General features: G+C 42.9%; 1 protein-coding gene across 5 annotated transcripts in view; it reads left to right on the top strand.

Moving 5' to 3' along the window:
* LOC120815930 (disks large-associated protein 1) overlaps nt 1–18,274 on the top strand; it is an 82,319-nt gene that overhangs the window by 20,931 nt on the left and 43,114 nt on the right. For 3 of the 5 annotated variants that reach the window (XM_040171037.2, XM_040171035.2, XM_040171039.2), the window contains exon 3: nt 13,429–14,950. In XM_040171037.2, the coding sequence (XP_040026971.2) occupies nt 13,547–14,950 (1,404 nt within the window). In that variant the 5' untranslated portion in view covers nt 13,429–13,546. The remainder of the gene's footprint in view (nt 1–13,428; nt 14,951–18,274) is intronic. The other 2 variants (XM_040171038.2, XM_040171040.2) reach the window with 2 other exon arrangements.

Below are 18,274 nucleotides of genomic sequence, written 5' to 3'. Positions count from 1 at the left end.
TGATTAATCCAGAGAAGTGACGTCTCCATTTGCTCTGCGCTCTGAACCGTCATCCGGGAAGTACATTCATTGCTCATAAGCTTGTCTGTGCTGGCAGGGAAAGGGGGATGCTGATTGGCTGCAATGTTCGATAAGACCTCTGGGAGCTCCTTCGTGGGCGTCACAGTTCATAGGTACCCGGGTCACAGAAGATGAGCTCTTGCGCGGATTACTGTCATTCCTAAACTCTTTCCAGCGTCAGCTCTGGAATCAAACATCATTCTAGGTGTTGCTAAATTCACTAACTTCTGCTGGTTTGTTCCAAGCGTGAAGCAAAACCAGTTTTTTAACATACTATTGTACCAGCAGGAGGTACACAAACCACATATAGATGTGTCAGATATGTCATAGTTAAGTGTAAATGATGTAAAAAAAGTAGTCAACCCTGACTTGTTGTCACACAGGAAACCAACAGCAGTGGGCTGCTTGACAGACCTGTGTTGGTTTGCCCCATGTTTTACCCATCCAACCCGTCTGCCCCATATGAAGAAGGGGAATGTTGTGGTGGTTCTGATAGTAGGTGTCACGCGTACTACAGGCACTGGTTTGTGTTGATACAGCAGCAGTGTAGCAATTTTTTTGTGAAAGTACTAAAAAATGGCAAGTCATGCTACCAGCTTTCTAAACAAATAAAGAAAACATTCTTTCAGTATCTCGCTTCAATTTCAATTATCTGGCTCATTATTTCCGTCGTGGTCATCTTCATTTCAGTAACTGCTCCAAATTCAGTGTGGCAAACAACTGAAGGGTTCTAGGGACAACAGCACAACTGTTTCCCACAACAGGAGTCAAACAGCCTAATGCCCTTGGGCTGTTTCACGGTTAAAACCCCAAAATATGCAGTGGTCCCAAAATGTTTTTCGGAACAAAATATGGCCATACTTAATCTTAATTCTTAATCTTAACTAAATGGCGTAAGGTAACTTCCTTTCAGCGAGAGTCTCTGTTCAATGGCTTGGGAGATGGCTTGGGAAAGCCCTCCCTCCTAAATCTGTGAGACAGTGGTTTCTATGGTACTACCTGAATTATTATGGTGTGTGTGGTTGCGCGCCTGTTCGGGTCTAGAACGACAGTACTAAACGCTGTGGAATGTAGGAGGTATAGTGATTGCTGCTCACTCATGTCTGTTTCACATACTGCTGTGGTTGCCATGGTTACACATCCTTTCTGCTTTTGGTTTTGTTGTAAGATAAGACAAGTGAAAGGGAGGAGAACTCTCTTTCTCTCTCTCCCTGAAACAATCACGCACACAGATTAGACTGCATATGAGGTAGGGTGACCATATCCATAACACCAAAAGGAAGACACTATGCGGTATTTTGTGAGGCTGTAACTAATTACGCAGGATTCTGACACACAAAGCCTGGGCTTTAGTTCGGCCACACATCATCCCCTTAGCAGTGGGGGAATCATAAAATGTCTCTTGTTCCATCCTCACGACGCAGTCTACACCCCGGAACGACTGGTTGCTTTACAGCATGGTTCACCTTACACAGCCCTGCAGCGGAGATTTTGTTATCCAACGGAGACGTTACTTGATTACTTCATGTTTTGAGGGAAGAGATACCTGCTGCATGTTTGTTTCTTTCATTCTTCTCTGTTCCGCATTTCTTTTAATGGCAGCTCATGTCAACATCACAGCGACAGAGTGCAGAAACCATGAAACTTATTTCTGGGTTGAATGACGTCTGACATTTTGGCGTGTTTTCTGCCATGTGTTCACTTTCTGTCTTTTCAGTAAGTAACAACAACATTCATTAATCGCCATTAATTGTGAGAAATTTGAAAATGTGTGATTAATTAGTTAATTTATTTAATAATACACCAGTATTTTGTATTTTTTAATACATTTATTTGAGAGGTATTTTGTGTGGCAATGAAGTTATTTGTATTTTCTAGTCTGAATTACTTGAAAAAGAGTCAAAGTAAAAGTAGAGGGGTTTTCGCTCCAAACTCATTGAATACAGACAGTTGTTCAGTGGTCCTACACTTGTTACATTTGCACGATAACTGAAACTTTAAGCAGAATAAATATGGCTGTAAAATTGGTAACGCCCAACTCTCGATTGGCAAGAGGTTAGCTGCTGACTGGTTAGCACCACATACACAACACGTTGACCTACCTGAACCCACACAGGTAGGTTTTAGGGAAAATAGGATCAAACCAGAAAAGAGAGGGAGGAAATACTCAATTTTTCATATTAGAGTTTCCCTGTTCTCTTTTCTATGCCTTTGCCACAGGCCCCATTTTGTATTGATTTCCCTCCATCTTGATGTCCATTTCTGGTGGTGCACATTGATGTGTGAAAAATGAGGGGCCTACAATAGCAGGTTCAAAGTGTGGTCGATAACTACCGGCCATTATAGCTGAAATTAGTCAAATCTTGCTCAATTACAGCCCGAGTCACACGGTTATTTGTTCTTATCTGGGCTCTGTGTGCATGTGGTAATGACGGTGTTTGTATTTTCTTCTCAGAATTTCTTGAATACCTGCACTTGTTCAGCGGTTATTATGCCCCCCCCCAGTTTTGCACATCTCTAGGACAATTTGCCAATGTCCACTTGTTACATGCTTAGTCTTTTCGAAATTAATGTTCAAACTGAGATTTAGTTTGTTTTTAGGTTTAATTAGCTGATTGCAGGGTACGCTGGCGCACGTTGGCTGCTGCTCCTCTTGACACTTTGTACTTGTGTGATTTATATGGCATTTATAGCTATTTTTTTAAACGTTTTGCTATTCCATAGAGTTGGAATAACTTCCCTTAGTTGGAATTCGGTCGGATTCACTTGGGAGCCTCGCCTACCTCCCGTGTTGGACTACAACAGGAACATGGCAGACTTTGGATTGCTGCCCCGGCTCGAGCTGCGCTTGGCCCTGTGGTCGGCTTGTTTTGTGCATTTTTAAAATGCAGCAGCTGACAATCAACCTTCCAGTGACCCGTCTCATGACAGTAGTTAGTTATTGTGGACAGCATCACCTCGCCATACCACCTCCGACTTTGGCACACCAGCCCTCCAAGAACGCTCATGGGTCGTAGCCCGCTCCCTGAAACCTCCCTTAAAAAGCAACAAGTATTCATCTGCCGATGCGGCCGCACGCGCCGCAGTGACACACTGCCTCCCACTAACATATGTTGCAATGTAAGCAGGAAGCACGTCTTTGAAGTGCTCCAAAACCACAAGATCACACAGACCCTCTAGCGCAGCCAACCAATGTTTAAAATGACCATTCAGGTCCCGAGCAAACTCCATATAAGTTTGACCACTACGTCTCTCCCAGGACTTGAAACATTGGCGATGGGCTTATGCTTTTAACACTGCAGACTTGATGATGACATACCCTGAGCTGTCCTCTGCACTCAACGATGAATAAGCTTCCTGCGCCAGTCTGTGCCCTTCCAGATCCAATTTAGGCTGCTCCATTACTTGTCGAATCCTCTCCACCTCAATCTGCTTTTTCATTTGCAATTCATGTTTACATGTGTCATGCTCAAGCTAAAGCAACAACAGCGCCTTCTGTTGATCAAATGATAAGCCCTGAGTCTGAACAAACGCACCTGTGGAGACTGGAGAACCATCGTCCATGCCCCCAGCCAACACACCTTTCTCCCTCAACTCAGCCTTCAAAACTACCCTAATGTTCTCCTTAAGGCGTCTGTCGCCTACCACTACCGTGAAGCGCTCCGCAATCTTCAGCAACTGCTCCTTAGTACAACGTCCTAATGCCTCCTCCGACGGAGCCGCAATAAACGCATCACACTCCGCCATTACAACAAACTACAACTGGCAAAACAAAACTACAGCAACAGATCTAGCAAGATGGTGCACCTCCCAATGCGCATTTAAGAGGATTAACCCTTACCTGGTATGGAGCTTCCCCGCTACCTAGATCAACCCAGCTAACTAACTCAACCTTAGGTACTTATGCACTAAAGACCGCTGGCCAGGGAGATCAACTAGCACACTAGCGACCCTCCGAAAAACCACGGACATGTCCCAAGCTAAAAGCTTCACCCACGTTGGCCACAACACTACCAAGTATCTGCTCAACAAGCCCAAAAGTGGACCGTCGCTACAGCCTACAGGAGAAAGCTCCACCCACTATAATCAATAGTACGCACACAAGGACCCACACCAGACACCCAGATCACCGGTTTACTGCAGTCACAACAAACAATTGGCATACAATACACCAACCAGGTAAATACAGATGCCAGAAAACAAGCCCTCACTTACACTGTTCAACCCGCCAAACCAACATATAACAGCACTACCCCAAACGAACAACGAAGCATAACCAAAGTAAGACAAAAGCTTCTTACTAGTCCGACGAGCTGCCACGCTCCCAACAACCTAAACACAGTAACAAGCTCATGTCAAATTACACAAACACCAAGACTGGATGAGCCCCCACTTTGTCATAACCTGGCTCAAGGGCCATGACAAAAGAGGGAACGAGGCAGCGTAACTGATCAAAAGTAATTTTATTTAACAAAGGAATCAACTAAACATTTTCTTACTTTCTAACGTATAACTTGAATAAATCAAGCAGGGTAATCAGGCCATGGTTGACATCTGGATTGCAGTGAAAAGCGAGACGTGTAGTCCAATCAGGTGGGGCTTGATCACCATTGGCATCTGCCATCAACTCTGGACAAAGATGGCTACTACCAGAGGTATCTCTCCCACAGAGTGGCCTCACTGAACCACACAGAGGCCGTCACAACATGAGGTCTTCTGGTGCGTTCAAGTTGACTAGTTGTTTGAAGTGGTGCAATGTGGTATTAAACTGAATGCTGCGTTATTGATTACATAACTAAAGACAGTGGGGTTTTTGATATCCTACAGTTTGTAGCCCGCTGTCGGGAGTGCAGGATTTTGTAAAACCGACCTTGGCTACATCCATAGAGGTTTGCGCCGCTGTTTCAATGTGGAATCAGGAAGCAAAATAAACCCAATCCAAGGCACAACAGGAAACATGGAGTGGATGGCAGTGCAATACGGAGCTTGCCGAGACTTCCTCCCCTGTCTTCTACCACCGTGGGACTATTCCGTGCTTAATGAAGCATGTCCCTCTGGCTATAACTACATGAGAAAGCCCGCAGCTCTGGCGGTGGTGGACTAGCCATCATCCACTGCACCTCCCTATCTGCAAGAAATACTCACCCAAATCTCCACCCGCACCCTCAGATCTGCAAGCAGCTCACTCCTCTGGGTCCCTACACCAAACTGCTCACCACGGGCGACCGGGCCTTCTGCTAGGCAGCGCCAAGTGGAACAGTCTCCCTGACCACCTGAGGGCAGTACGGTCACTGGACTCTTTTAAAACTGGCCTGAGATCATTTTTATTCAAGAAGGCATTTTTTACTCTACCTTAAGTTTTTTTTCTTCCCTTATGTTTTTACTAGCTTTTACTTTATTTTTGTTGTTTATTTTCATGTTTTGCCATCTCTCTCAAACTCTGAGATCTGCTGATGAAGACTGCGTTATAAATAAAATGTATTATTATTTTTATTAACACAATTACTTAGATAGGCTAAAATATGATCGCTGTAAATGACGAAAACAAAAATAAGTCAACCTTGACTAGGTTCCTCACGGGACTCTCACAGCTGTCTCCTGGGTAAGAGTCTAGTGTTTGTTTGACTCTTCCAAGACACACACTCACCCCACAAGGTGTGTCTTGTTGATTAGACTCAGTTCGACTCTAATGGCTTCCTCGAGGTGTCATTCAGTTCAATCAGAAGGTGCGTCCAAATCTTTGATTGGTATGTAAGTGCATCAAAATATCCGCCCATATGATAGCATATTGACTATCGAACTACTATGTCGCTGAAGTCAGATGTTAAAGCGTCTTTTCATCTTGCGTGTTTAATTTACTCAGAGCAGAGCCAAATTAACTTTCAGTTCAGGGGGATCAACAATAGTTTATTAGATGCTAATGAATATGAATTGTGCAGACTCTTTGGAGATCTATCCTGCTGTAGGATAATTGAATGGTAGGGATGCTGGGCATTAGGCATTGTTATATATATGGTGGTAAATCCTATCATAGGCGGCTCTTTGCTGCTGATGGACATGTTCTTGAGTGGGGGAGAGTTGCGTCTGATGCACGCCGGAAAAACGACTGACAGGAGCGGAGAGAACAGTTTTTACAGTTTGACAGCAAGGATTCGATGGGTTTATAGAAACGGTTTCTTAAATTTAAGAACAGGATGTCCCAGCTTGTCGTCCTGACTGAACTTACACTTAGCCTTCATTAAGCTTTCAAATGAGTGCTAATTTACTTTTAAATGCATGACACTGGCAACGGTGGTCAAGAATAACAAGCAGTCGGTGGTATGGATACGGTTATGTCACAATACTTTGTGTGTATTGTATGTAATTCATATATTTTTTGGTGCGTTTTTAGTCATTTTATACAGATGTATTGGTTAGACTGGAATATCTGCTTTCTTTTATTCAGGCAATAAAATTTACCTTAAATATATCCCTTTTTTGCTAAATATAATGTAGGTATTTCATTGAGTCTTTTATTAACCATAACCTGACAATTTAGGGATGGCAACTGAATGGCAAAGATTCGGATGGTTGGTGTATACGTATATCTTCTAATGGTGCATTCAAATTTTTTAGCTGTGTCTTGATATTTATTGTATTTCCTTCAGTCATTTTTTTTAACCAGCAGTAATTGAAAGTGTATAATTCACACACTAAACCTTTGAAATTGTTTTTGTCCAAATAGAAGAATCACAGTCCACAGTGTTACAAACCTTCGGTCGATAGGATCCTGATATTCCATCTTCCATCACAATGAATCAGTTTGAAAAGGGTTCATCACTGCTGATATGAATAGTTTTTAAAGGGGAATAATGCCAATGGTTTGTAGTTGCTTAATTGTTAAAACAGTTTTTTCTAAGAAGTTTAAAGGATTCAATTATATTTGTCATTGTCCTTATTGGCGCTTTTCAATATTCTTCTTTCTGTTAGCCACTCTGTGGCCCGGTGTAGACGTGATCTAGCTACATTCGATGAGTATCCTGTCTGCTTTCGGTGCTGGTATCCACCCTCAGAGTGTGACTCAAAGGCTTTTTGTTCGCCAGCTTCCATTTAGCCTAAAATAACTTGATCTCAGCCCTATTTTCATTTCTCCTTCCGCCTACACACAGCATCAGCCCAGGCTGCCTGGCACATATGGCTCTTTGAAAAAGGCAGGAGGAGGTGGTGGTATAAGATGGGTTGGGGTGGGATAGGGATCAGCCGTCAATCTTTTATCTGGTATTCCCTCCCTTCTATAACATATTGGAGACTTTGTTTCCGTCTGCTGCTTTACCTCTGTTCATATTCCCCGCTTCTCTCGCCTCTCCTTCTAGAAATGTACCTTCAACTGTCAGTTGTATAAGTAGCTAATCTCCAGTTCGGCTCCTCCTGGTGATCAATGTGTAAGGAAACAAGAACTGAGTCATCATGACAGAAGTTTACTCCGGTTCTTGTTGGCGGCTTCGGTTGTCTTCTTTCGTTTTGTTTAATTCTCCTTCAGAACTGCAGAGGTTTCGTTCTGATATGACTGAGAAGAGACACGGTGTGATTGATGGGCCATGTTGGAGCTCTGATTCAGGCATCATGATCGTTCAGTCACTTTCAGTTGACTCTCGGTAGGGTCAATAATAAGGCCCTCAGCCGGCGCCAAGCCGCATATGGCACCAAGATTGACATCAATGCCGGCGTGCAAGTAGAACATGTATTTAGTGGTCAGGTTACGTCCTCTTGAGGCTACATGCAGTTTGGACCATGTGCTATAGATCTTTTAAATATAGGATGGATCATTCACTTATGATCCAGTGCTCTCCCAAATAAGCCTTTCAACATTACAGAACAACTTCAACACAACGTTTGTGGCTCTAGGAGGTGGAACAGGGTGAATTGTTTTTGGCGGGAAGTCAGTGATGGATCATGTACTTGACTTTGAGTTCTACAAAAACGCAATACAAATTGAGTTCATGATGAAAGTAATTATAATAATAATAATACAAATAAATATTTTAAATATAAATATATAGGGTCGAAATCAAGAGATTTTGAATCAGGATGACATATCACTACTACTACTCTCTCGCACGATCCGGCGCACAAGCACGCGCACACACACACACACACACACACACACACACACACATCTGTAGTTATTATATAGCTTAATTATTGCACAGTGTCGTGATGTCAGTAATATCTTGATTTTAATTGGTCCATGTTTGATACGTAACGTTGATACGTAATGTAGATGCTCTGTACCTACCAACAATGAGATTGTTACCTTGTTAACCTTTCATCCTACTCTCAAAGGCCACTGTATTTATGAGTACCTCTTAAATAGTGGCAATACATAGTCTGATTTGAAATGACTAACCACCAGCTACCCATACTTTATATTTGTTCTAGTTCTTTTTTAAAGTCCTTTGTGATGTAATCTAAGGTATATTGTGCTAGTCGGGGAAAAATGCAGCATTTTTAAGACCTAGTCCTTACACAGTAATGTCTGACTTTACTAACACATCATTTGAAGTGAATCACTTCCTCCCTCAATTCAGTTGCGTTTTATTTTTAGACACAGTGTTGAGAGCACAATGTCTTTACAGACAGTAATCCAGGACTCCCAACCCATAATCACCCAAAGAGCACACATCCAGTGTTTGATTCAGGATTTATTCAGTTACAAAACATTGATGGAAATAGAAGAAACCAATGATGTTCAGTTACACTACTCATTCTATAAGTTTAGTTAATGAGATAATAAACCTATAGCCTTCATATCATATCTTACTACTCCTATTTTATTTGTTAATTATAGAATGGTAAGTAGTGGTTCTGTGGGTAATCAGGATGTATACACTACTGTCTAAGACCACTTGTTCAGTTTATTTGGAGTTCTTGGTGGTAAGGCTTCATGATCAGAAGAATTAGTTAATCTTCCCACACGTTAGCAACAATGGTTGTGAGGGACTCTTTTGATGGACATTAAGCTGTGACCTTTACTTTTCTGTGGGTTTCTCAGGCTACCAGCTTAGATTTCATGAAATCACATCTCCCAGGTGTGAAATATCAAGCCGTTATATACGTGTAGTTGTTTGACCTTGTACTGTGTTGTACTGATGCAGCCATTCTACCAGTGAAATTGTCAGGTTGTGTTAAGCAGTTGTGTCACAGGCCAAGCAGGACAGACAAATCTCACACAGACATGCACACACACTCACCTTTCCCACAACGCCACCGCAAATGGATGGTGGTTCATCTGTGATAAAAAAAACTGCCTGGCTAGCAGTCTGAACCCTGCAGCCTTTTCCCAGAATCGCCAGAGATGTGAACTCACGGTTATGTAAGATCTGAGCGACGGGACTTCTTTCAAAACTCTTATCTGCTCTAATAAGAGCAAGATGATTGGAGAGCTTGGCCCCGTCCACTGACTAGAAAAGAAAAAAGCACTGAAAAAGGACTAATATGTTTAGTCATCATCTCTCCTCTACCTGTGTTTATGTTTGGCTTTATTGGTTCCAGTTCTGGAATCAAGCCCCCACCTTTCCAATTTAATTCCGTGATTCAGAGGTCTGGTTTTACCCCAAGCATGGCTTGTTCTCAGTCCCTAGCTGGGCCTCATGGAGACCTTGTGTGTGAGATTTGAGTTGATATATGCAGTTTTTGCCCAAAGTTTACCGCTTTTGTGTGGAGGAGAGCGTGCGGAAACCGTACTGAAACCGTTTGCTGATGAAATACTGTCAGACTTTTAAAAGTCTCCGCCTCGCTTTTTCGCTCACGTTCAACTTGATAAACTTGTTCTTCGCCTTGGTGCATGTAGACAATGGAAGCGATACAGCCCCCACCACTTCCTGTGGTGTATTGCAACGGCGAATGAAAAAGACCAGTAGCTCTGAATTTTTTTATATACAACGCGTCGACAATTTTTCATAATCGTCATCGCCGATTATGTCGACTAATTGTTGCAGCTCTATTTCATGTTAAAACATTTGACAGATGTTCACAGATGTGTTTTCCATAAATGACCACGGTAAACTAAAATGCAGTTAATAGATACAAATAAATAACTCTGTCGTTTGACCCAAATACGTAAAATACTGCATTAAAGATTGGACAGCATCATCATCTGATATAGAGTAGCTAGAAATTACAGATGGGACATTCACCTGAGCTATGCCCAAGATTTACGAAAGGGCCAATTTCACACTGCTTTTGGTCGATCCTACCCGGACGCAGTAAATTAGGTAAATAGTGTGTAAGCATCCAAAGGGCTCTCAAGCAAAGTGACTCTAAGCAGATATGAAAAAAATGGTATACACAATACACAATATATGATATATACATATATACAGTAGTCTACAAAGCGAGGGTGCGGCTGAAAAACCTTTGCCACTGTTGGCAACTTTGCTTGTGATCCAGAATATTCGGTGAAGGGAGGATGGCGCTGCTGCCTGGAGTGACGCTGTGGTCGAAAAGGTCTAACGCAGGGGTCCCCAACACTTTTTTGGCCCGCAAGCTACTTGTCACTCAACTTTTCAATCCAAGTCATGGCGATCTACCCCCCATCCCGCTTGGGCAGTTCGCCCGCAATAATAATACGGAACAACATCACTGCATACTGGGAGCGCAAAACGAATCAATATAAAAATGACACAACGAGCCTCTCGTCTGTCAGAACTGTTCACGTGGTAACCTGACGTGATTTTTTTTTCCCCAATCGCAGGTGATCTACCGCGTTAGTGAACAACCTGGTCCCCCTGGTCTAACGCATGCGCTCACTCACAGTGTGCGACCCCCAGTGGACTTTTTAGAAATAGCAGCTACTATTGTAGAAATGCAATTTATGTCTTTTTGTAATTCTCAATGCATGGCATAGCAAATGCATCCGGCGGCCGCACTGGACCCCCCTGGGGGGCTGGATTCGGCCAGCGGGTCTTTAGTTTGACACCTGGGCTATAAGAGAACAAAACGGTTGTTGGTAAATTGGATTAAATATGTACAAAATTGGCAAAATTCAAATGGGAAATTGCTACAGACATAACATTAGTATTATTTAGCAAATGGGACATCCCAGTGTTTTCCCTACCATTATAACTCTTTACAAATAAAATTACAAAAAACGAAACCGACTACACAATGCAAAAAACTTTTATTAACACTAACCCGCTTTACAGTTATATATGCGGCCTAACCCCAAACTCTGATGACATCAGGACCGCAGAGAGCCTTTACATCTTCCCCCGCAAACTAAAGACTCACCTCTTCAGACTACACAACTTGTTGTTTCTCGTTCTTTTGAGTTTGTATCCTTATAGTTATTGTAAGTCTCGTTGGACAAAAGCGTCAGCATGTAATTACATTAACGAACTGAACACACTGAATGTGTCTCTGAAGAACAAAGTCACCAACATTTGAAGCTGTAGGACAATGTTGGTGGCTCCCTGAAGAGAGCAGTGCTGTGGTCAAGTGCCTGCACAGACCTCTGCTTTTATCAAGTGGATCATTTCTCTCCAGTGAGGATGTGGAGATCCAGTCATGTCGGTCACAGTGGGACATTTGAACAACTTGATGTATTATTTTCATGCCTATTCTGCTGATATACTGGAGGAATATGCACAACTCTGTCAAAGCTCTGACCTCTAAATGAGTGCACCTGGATGAAAGCAGTTGCTGGGGCTGCTTTATGAATATGTGTAGGGGGGCGCTATCGAGCCAAAATGCCATTAGGAAGCATGGAAATCATATGAAGTAACCATCTTTTTACAACTGTGAACGTGTGTTCCAAGTTTAGTAAAGATCAAAGCATATTAAGTCCCTCAAAAGCACCTCCGTTTTGACCTTGAAGAATGGGTTGCTATGGCAACAGCGTAACGGACACGAAACAAAAAGTTATTGATATATTTTAATCACCAAGGCCTTGTCAAAAGGGACTGTGACAAAGTCCCTGGGAGGAGTTCGTCAAAGTAGAGCATCTAGAAAGTTATAACCAACTTCCTACTCATTTTGGAGCATGGAGCCAAGAGCCTTTAAGTCTCTCTGTTATACATATGTCATATAGGTCAAACAGGATGCTGGGGCTACTTTGTTGAAAACTGCCAGGGGGGCTATGGAGGCAATTTGCTACTTTTGAGCCAAAAACCCACATCAGCTCTGTAATGTTATTACCTAGGACACTGACAGAGGTTTTGGAGTTTGCCAAGGCTCCAAAATATCTGCTTGAACTTTCATGTGATGGCCGTGTTGTCACGGCAACAAAGTTTTTCAAAACCCCCAATAGTCACAGTGAACTATCATCAAAGTCTTAAGGCTTTTATTCACAAATTTGAGGTTTTCCAGGTTTAGTAAAGATTGGAGCGTATTTAGTCATTTTGACTGGTTAACCGCTTGTCATGGCAACACCGTAACACGAAACAAAACGTTTTTAATGACTTTTAATCACCAAGGCCTTGGGATTGTTCCACCTAAATTTGAGCTGGCTGTGACAAAGTCCCAGGGAGGAGTATAGCGTCTAGAAAGTGCAATAAATAGAAGGAATATTCAAACAAAACAAAAACTCCCAATATTCACCCTGAACAACCATCAAAGTCTTAAGGCTTATCTGCACAAATTTGAGGTTGATTAGATAAACGGGCTATGAGTAGCTAATCAAAGTTTACAACTTTTGCATTTCCCTTTGCCAATAGGTGGCGCTATAACTTTTTGAAAATCACTGCATGGGAATGCAAACGTTTCACAATATTAACCACATGTTTAAACCTGTCACGTTACATTTAGCAATGAGGAACGTGTTGATGGCCTGCCCCTGGTAGAGTTGCTAAATGCTAATTTAGGATAACTTGAATAACATGAACAAATTAACTATGTGGCCAAATACACCTTTTGTTAATTTTTTTCTACTCAGAGGAACTTGCTCTTTATCCATCAAGCTAATCAAGTCAGATTGATAAAATTAGGCCACAACATTTTCATGGTCATTAAATGAACCAATGAGGGCCATTATCGACTGAAAACAAGGTGATGATATAACCAATGGTCTACCTTCCTTCCTTCCAATAACTAATAATAACAACAATTATAATAATATTTTAAGGATAATATTTTATCAAATAGCTCCATATCCATATTGCAACAATCTCGAGTGGGTGGACTATACTGTCCTTGAGTTAGACACCTTACATTGAAGCAGGACTATGGGGCACATGGGCATGCTATCATTAAGTCGAAAGTAGAAAAGTAATTATATCCACAACACTAATAAGATTGAAATAAAGCCACAGGACTCACTGTCATAAACTGTTTTGTTGTAAAATGTATTGCTTCGCATTAACAATTTCTTGTTGCTCCTCTCTTGTCTTCCAGAGTCTGCAGCTCTCCTTCCAGGGACAGTCTCCTGCTGCCCTTCTCTGGTCACAGGCCTGCCTGGCAGCTCTCATCCATACCATTCCTCTTTCCAACCACCCATCCTTCCCCCCCTGTCATGAAAGGCCTGTCCGGTAGTCGGAGTCACCATCACGTGGTCTCCTATGAACCATCATATGATCTACTGGGTCACCATGTTGACCGCAAGCCATATTTAATCAGTCAGAATGACATGCCTGTGCCCATTCCCATGCCGCATCAAGCTGAGCTGTCCTACTACAACGCTCAGCGAACCCCGTACCCCTCTGAAAGCAACAGCATCGTCCCATACGGAACCTTCCCAAGGAGGTGCCACTCCACCTCCTCATCCCACCATCCTGAGGTAAAGGATGAGTGTATGGCCATGGTACCATATATAGTTGGAGGAGGGGGAGGAGGAGGAGGTGGAGGGGGCTATGGGGGCAAAACGCCCACCCGGGTACCAGAGCCGTTTGAGCGCCAGCCATCGTTCCCCAGAGATGGCTACCACACACTGCAGTACAAACGAGGAGTGCTGGCCCACAGTGGGGGTGTGGGGGCGCAACACAACAACAATGACAGCCCAGGCAGAATTCGTCACCTGGTCCACTCAGTCCAAAAACTCTTCACAAAGTCACATTCACTGGAAGGGCCGCACCACCCACAAAACTCCAAGGGGGCCAATAACGGGAGCGTTAATGGTAGTGGTGGTGGAGGAGGAGGTGGTGGTGGTGGCTCAAGGGCCAACCCGGAGGGTGAGATCCCACCAGTGGGAGTGCGCCAGCGGAAGCGCAGCAAGAGCCGCGAGCGCTGTCGGTCAGCGGAGCCCAAGCATCGAAGCCACCACCACCCCCACCACCAGCTCCACGGCTCAGCGTCTGCTCCGGGCTCCGGGTATTGGAGCTCAGACGACAACCTGGAACGGGAGCTGAGTCTCTACCACCCTCACCACCACCAACCTCCGCCATCACCCTCACCCTCCATTTCCCCCTCGCCCATCGCCATGACAATGGGCCGGTACCCCGGCAACAGCCAGGACAAGTTCCCCCAGATCCCCCTCTCCTCTTCGCAGTCCCAGCAATACTTCATGATGGACCCTTACGGCACCCTCAACGAGCACACACACACTCATGCCCACACCCACGCACACCATGGCCACACGCACCACCACTCTGCACTCAAAGTCTCCCGGAGCAACAACGATGTGAAGTACGCGGCGTCGTCGGCATGTGTGCCAGTTAGTGGCAGCAGCAAAATCAGCGGTGGCGGTGTCGTTGGAGGAAGTGGCCCCTTGCTGTCTCTGGGTCTTGTGGACGGGCCCCTTGTGAAGAAAGGGGCATGGTCGTCAAGCCTAACGGTGAGCAGGGCCAGAGAGGTCTACACCAACAACAGCAGCCACAACCAGCCTCGAGCCAGCGCAGGAGCCAGTTACCTAAACCTAGATAGAGCTCTAGTCAAATCTAAGGGCAGTCAGCTGCAGGAGCGCTCTTGCCATTTCTTACAGGTAACTAATTCCTCCCCCGACTCCCATCCAAAACCAGTCGATTCACTCTCCTTCCCCCTCTTTTGCCTACCTTTTCTGCACACCTTACTTTCCTCACCAATGTTTCCTTTAAATCGGTGATGTCCAGTCTTGCAACCCTCCACGTTTTCAGTCCTACCAAACACTACACTCTCTGACTTTGCTGAAGAATGGTGTCAGTTAGAGGAGGGCAAAACAATCGGTGGAATCCATTACTTGAGTGGCTATTCTGAAGTTTTGACAAATTTTGCCACTATTTCCCAGACGTGCACAGCTGCTATTCTGGCACATTCAGTTATAAGTCATGAGGTACTAGTTTTGCAGGGTTGACCTGCAACAATTTTGATTTGGTTTATTTGAAAAATATACTAAAACCAGAAACATTGCAAGTGACAGCATTCTTATGCAGCTACATGATAAATAGCCTGTATCTGCATACAGAGACCAACTATGTTGTGCTAGAAGGGATCAATATCTTTTAATCACCAAGGCCTCGGGATTGTTCTGTCAAAATTTGAAGTGGCTCAGACAAAGTGGATGAAATCTCTAGGTTGCCTTTAGTGAAAGTTTCAGATGGGTCTTGAGACAACTACAACAAAAGTGATTCTAATGATTTAAGTATCATCACACTTGAAAGTAAACCCATGTTCAGACTTTATATCAGAAGCTAGACCTGTGTTAGAAAGGCTGATGTGGTGATTTTGCCCCCTCAATCAGAGAGCAGTATGTTGCCTCTTACAATCTATTCTGGCTATTTGCCAGACATCCAGAGTACTTGAGACAGTCAATTATGATTACAGTTCCTACATTAGTGCGTCTCAATCATTCTGTCAGTCTTTCAGAACTACATGTTGCTATTGTCCCTAAGTACTTTGTACATAGACTAACATATGGTATATCATTGACTATTCATACAGTATAATTTTGAGAATATTATTACTATATTATTCATCTAAGACATAAGAGCACAATCACAAATCTGGTCACTACTTCAGCACCACGGAGAGCGCCCAGCACTCTCTGCTTCTATGGGATTGAGATTTGGGGTGGAATGTTAACAAGGGGGATGCAAAAATAGCCTTTTATGCAGCGTTACATGACAACGCTGTGGATGTGCATGGCAGCTTGTTGGGCTGCTTTCAGGTCAAAGTCCAGGATCTTCTTTAACACATCTGCATAACTTCATTGCTTTAGTGTTTGGCTGGAATGAAAACTGCAGATTCACATGGCAGGAAACCCTGACTGGATGTTGCTTGCCAAAGCTGGGGACACACTAGAACCGGTAATAGAAGGGCTGTAATTAAATGTACCAAGTTAATGTGATGAAATTAAAAACCTCTTAAGCAGATAGTAGTTTTAGGAAATACCATTGGGGCTGCAAATAACCATTATTTGTATTATTAATTTACTAATATGTTGATTAATTATTCCATGATACTATTAATGATTTGTTTGATTTTCCAAATCTCAGACCACAGAATTGCTCTTATCAATGTTTATGTTGGCTAACTCAACTGCCCAAAATCCAAGAGTATTCTAATTTTTACGATCACATATATGAAGAAAAGCAACAAGTATGTTTTATACAGCAGTTGTAAATTGAGGATATTTGGCCTTTATATAAAAACACATAAAGAAGGCTACTACAGTTGGGTTTGGTAATTTTTGAAAACTAAAAAGATTATGAAAAGATTATCCTCAAAATCCAACCCGGTGTTGATAACTCTTTTCCAATGACTTTAATTAGCAACACTAGCTTTGTAGGTTGATAAAACAAGTCATCCAAGCAAGCAACACTGACAGCCCATCCAGAAAAGCCATGCCCCCCAAAAAGTAATTTGGATTAATTAAATTGTTGGGCGCACTTATTACAAACAACAGATACCATTTGGTCCTTTTTTTTAAAGCATTTGATTCATCCAAAAGACATATTTTTGGTTTATCGACTAATCATCAAATCATTTAAGCTCTAACCCTAACCCAGTACTAAAGAAGTAACCAAACTGAAAACGTTGTGTAGCCTCAAGGTGAATTTATGAATGAAAAGTCTCTTTTTACTTTGTTAATATTAATAGTGTAATCTCAAATAATTAGCTTGGTACACAATAATAATCCAAAGAAGTGTAAAACTGCTCTGTTGGCAACAACATAATCAAACAGATTAGTCTTCACCGTAAATTAGTATTTTGGATGCAGGAATAATACGACCAAGTGTTATGAAAATGACATTATTATGTAGCATAGAGTTTACACAGGAAATGCAGGCTGTGTCTGCGTTTGGTTACTAAATATGTGAGAAATCAAGCAATTTTATTGTATTAGCCGTGTTTCCATTCTTATATTTTTAGGGAAGCTTTTTATGAAATCCATAAAACTTCCTTAATTGTTCAGAACTGTTTCTATGCAGTTTTTTTTTCCCAATAAGATTTGATGGCTCAAGGGAGGCAAAATTCTGACTTAGCAAATTCAACTAGCAACGGATCAGCTGTTTCTGCCGTCAGCGTCTGTAGCCAATAATCATCTCCAATCTGCATTAAGCACTACATACCAATATTAGCTGATATGGGAGAGAAACTAACTCTACCAAGTCAAACAAGTTCTTGAAGACTTTCCTCATGTTGTTCTGAACAAACTCTGCTGTGCGTAGTGTAGTTTATTCACACCAAACCAGTGTAATGGAAAAACGCCTCATTCACACGTCTCCTTGGCATTGAAAAGCTTGTTTTAAGTCCCAATAAAGGGTTTGAAAGGAAATAGTTTAGGGATGCGTGATACAGAGCACCTCCGCGACCTGTGGTTAAAGAAGTAGGACCAGGACGGGATGAGGAGAATACAAAGCTGAATCTCAAATGTTTCCTTCACAGGTCATTTGGTCTGATCAGATTTTTCTAGAGCCCAGAAACAGAAGCCACAGCCGCTCTAACCCCCATGTCCTCTGGGGCTCCATAAGTCGCTCGCCGATTGAATGGAAACACGGCTATTGATGCAAAAAGTCATGCTCAGGGATTTTGAAAAAATTGCTTTAAATCAAACTCCTAAAGGCCACATAAAGGGCCCCACAGATAAGTTAACTGAAAACAACCAGCAATGGAATGGAACTGTGTGATAATCTAAAGTGTCTCAGAAGTGCCCCATAACTCTTTGACTTAAAAGAGATGGTCAGCTCATTGTGTGTTCACGGTGTGCTGATACACAAACGTTGTAGTGCATCCACAGCCTTAGAGGGAACATTGCTCCCCACCACCTCTCCACCACTCTGATGTCCCAAGAACCTCCACCGCCACCTCCACCCCCCACTCCTCCCGC

This window comes from Gasterosteus aculeatus, chromosome 3 (genome assembly GCF_964276395.1).
Source record: "Gasterosteus aculeatus chromosome 3, fGasAcu3.hap1.1, whole genome shotgun sequence".
Classification (NCBI taxonomy): Eukaryota; Metazoa; Chordata; class Actinopteri; order Perciformes; family Gasterosteidae; genus Gasterosteus; species Gasterosteus aculeatus.
The sequence above is the reverse complement of the archived record's forward strand: the minus strand, read 5'-3'. Positions and strand labels throughout refer to the sequence as shown.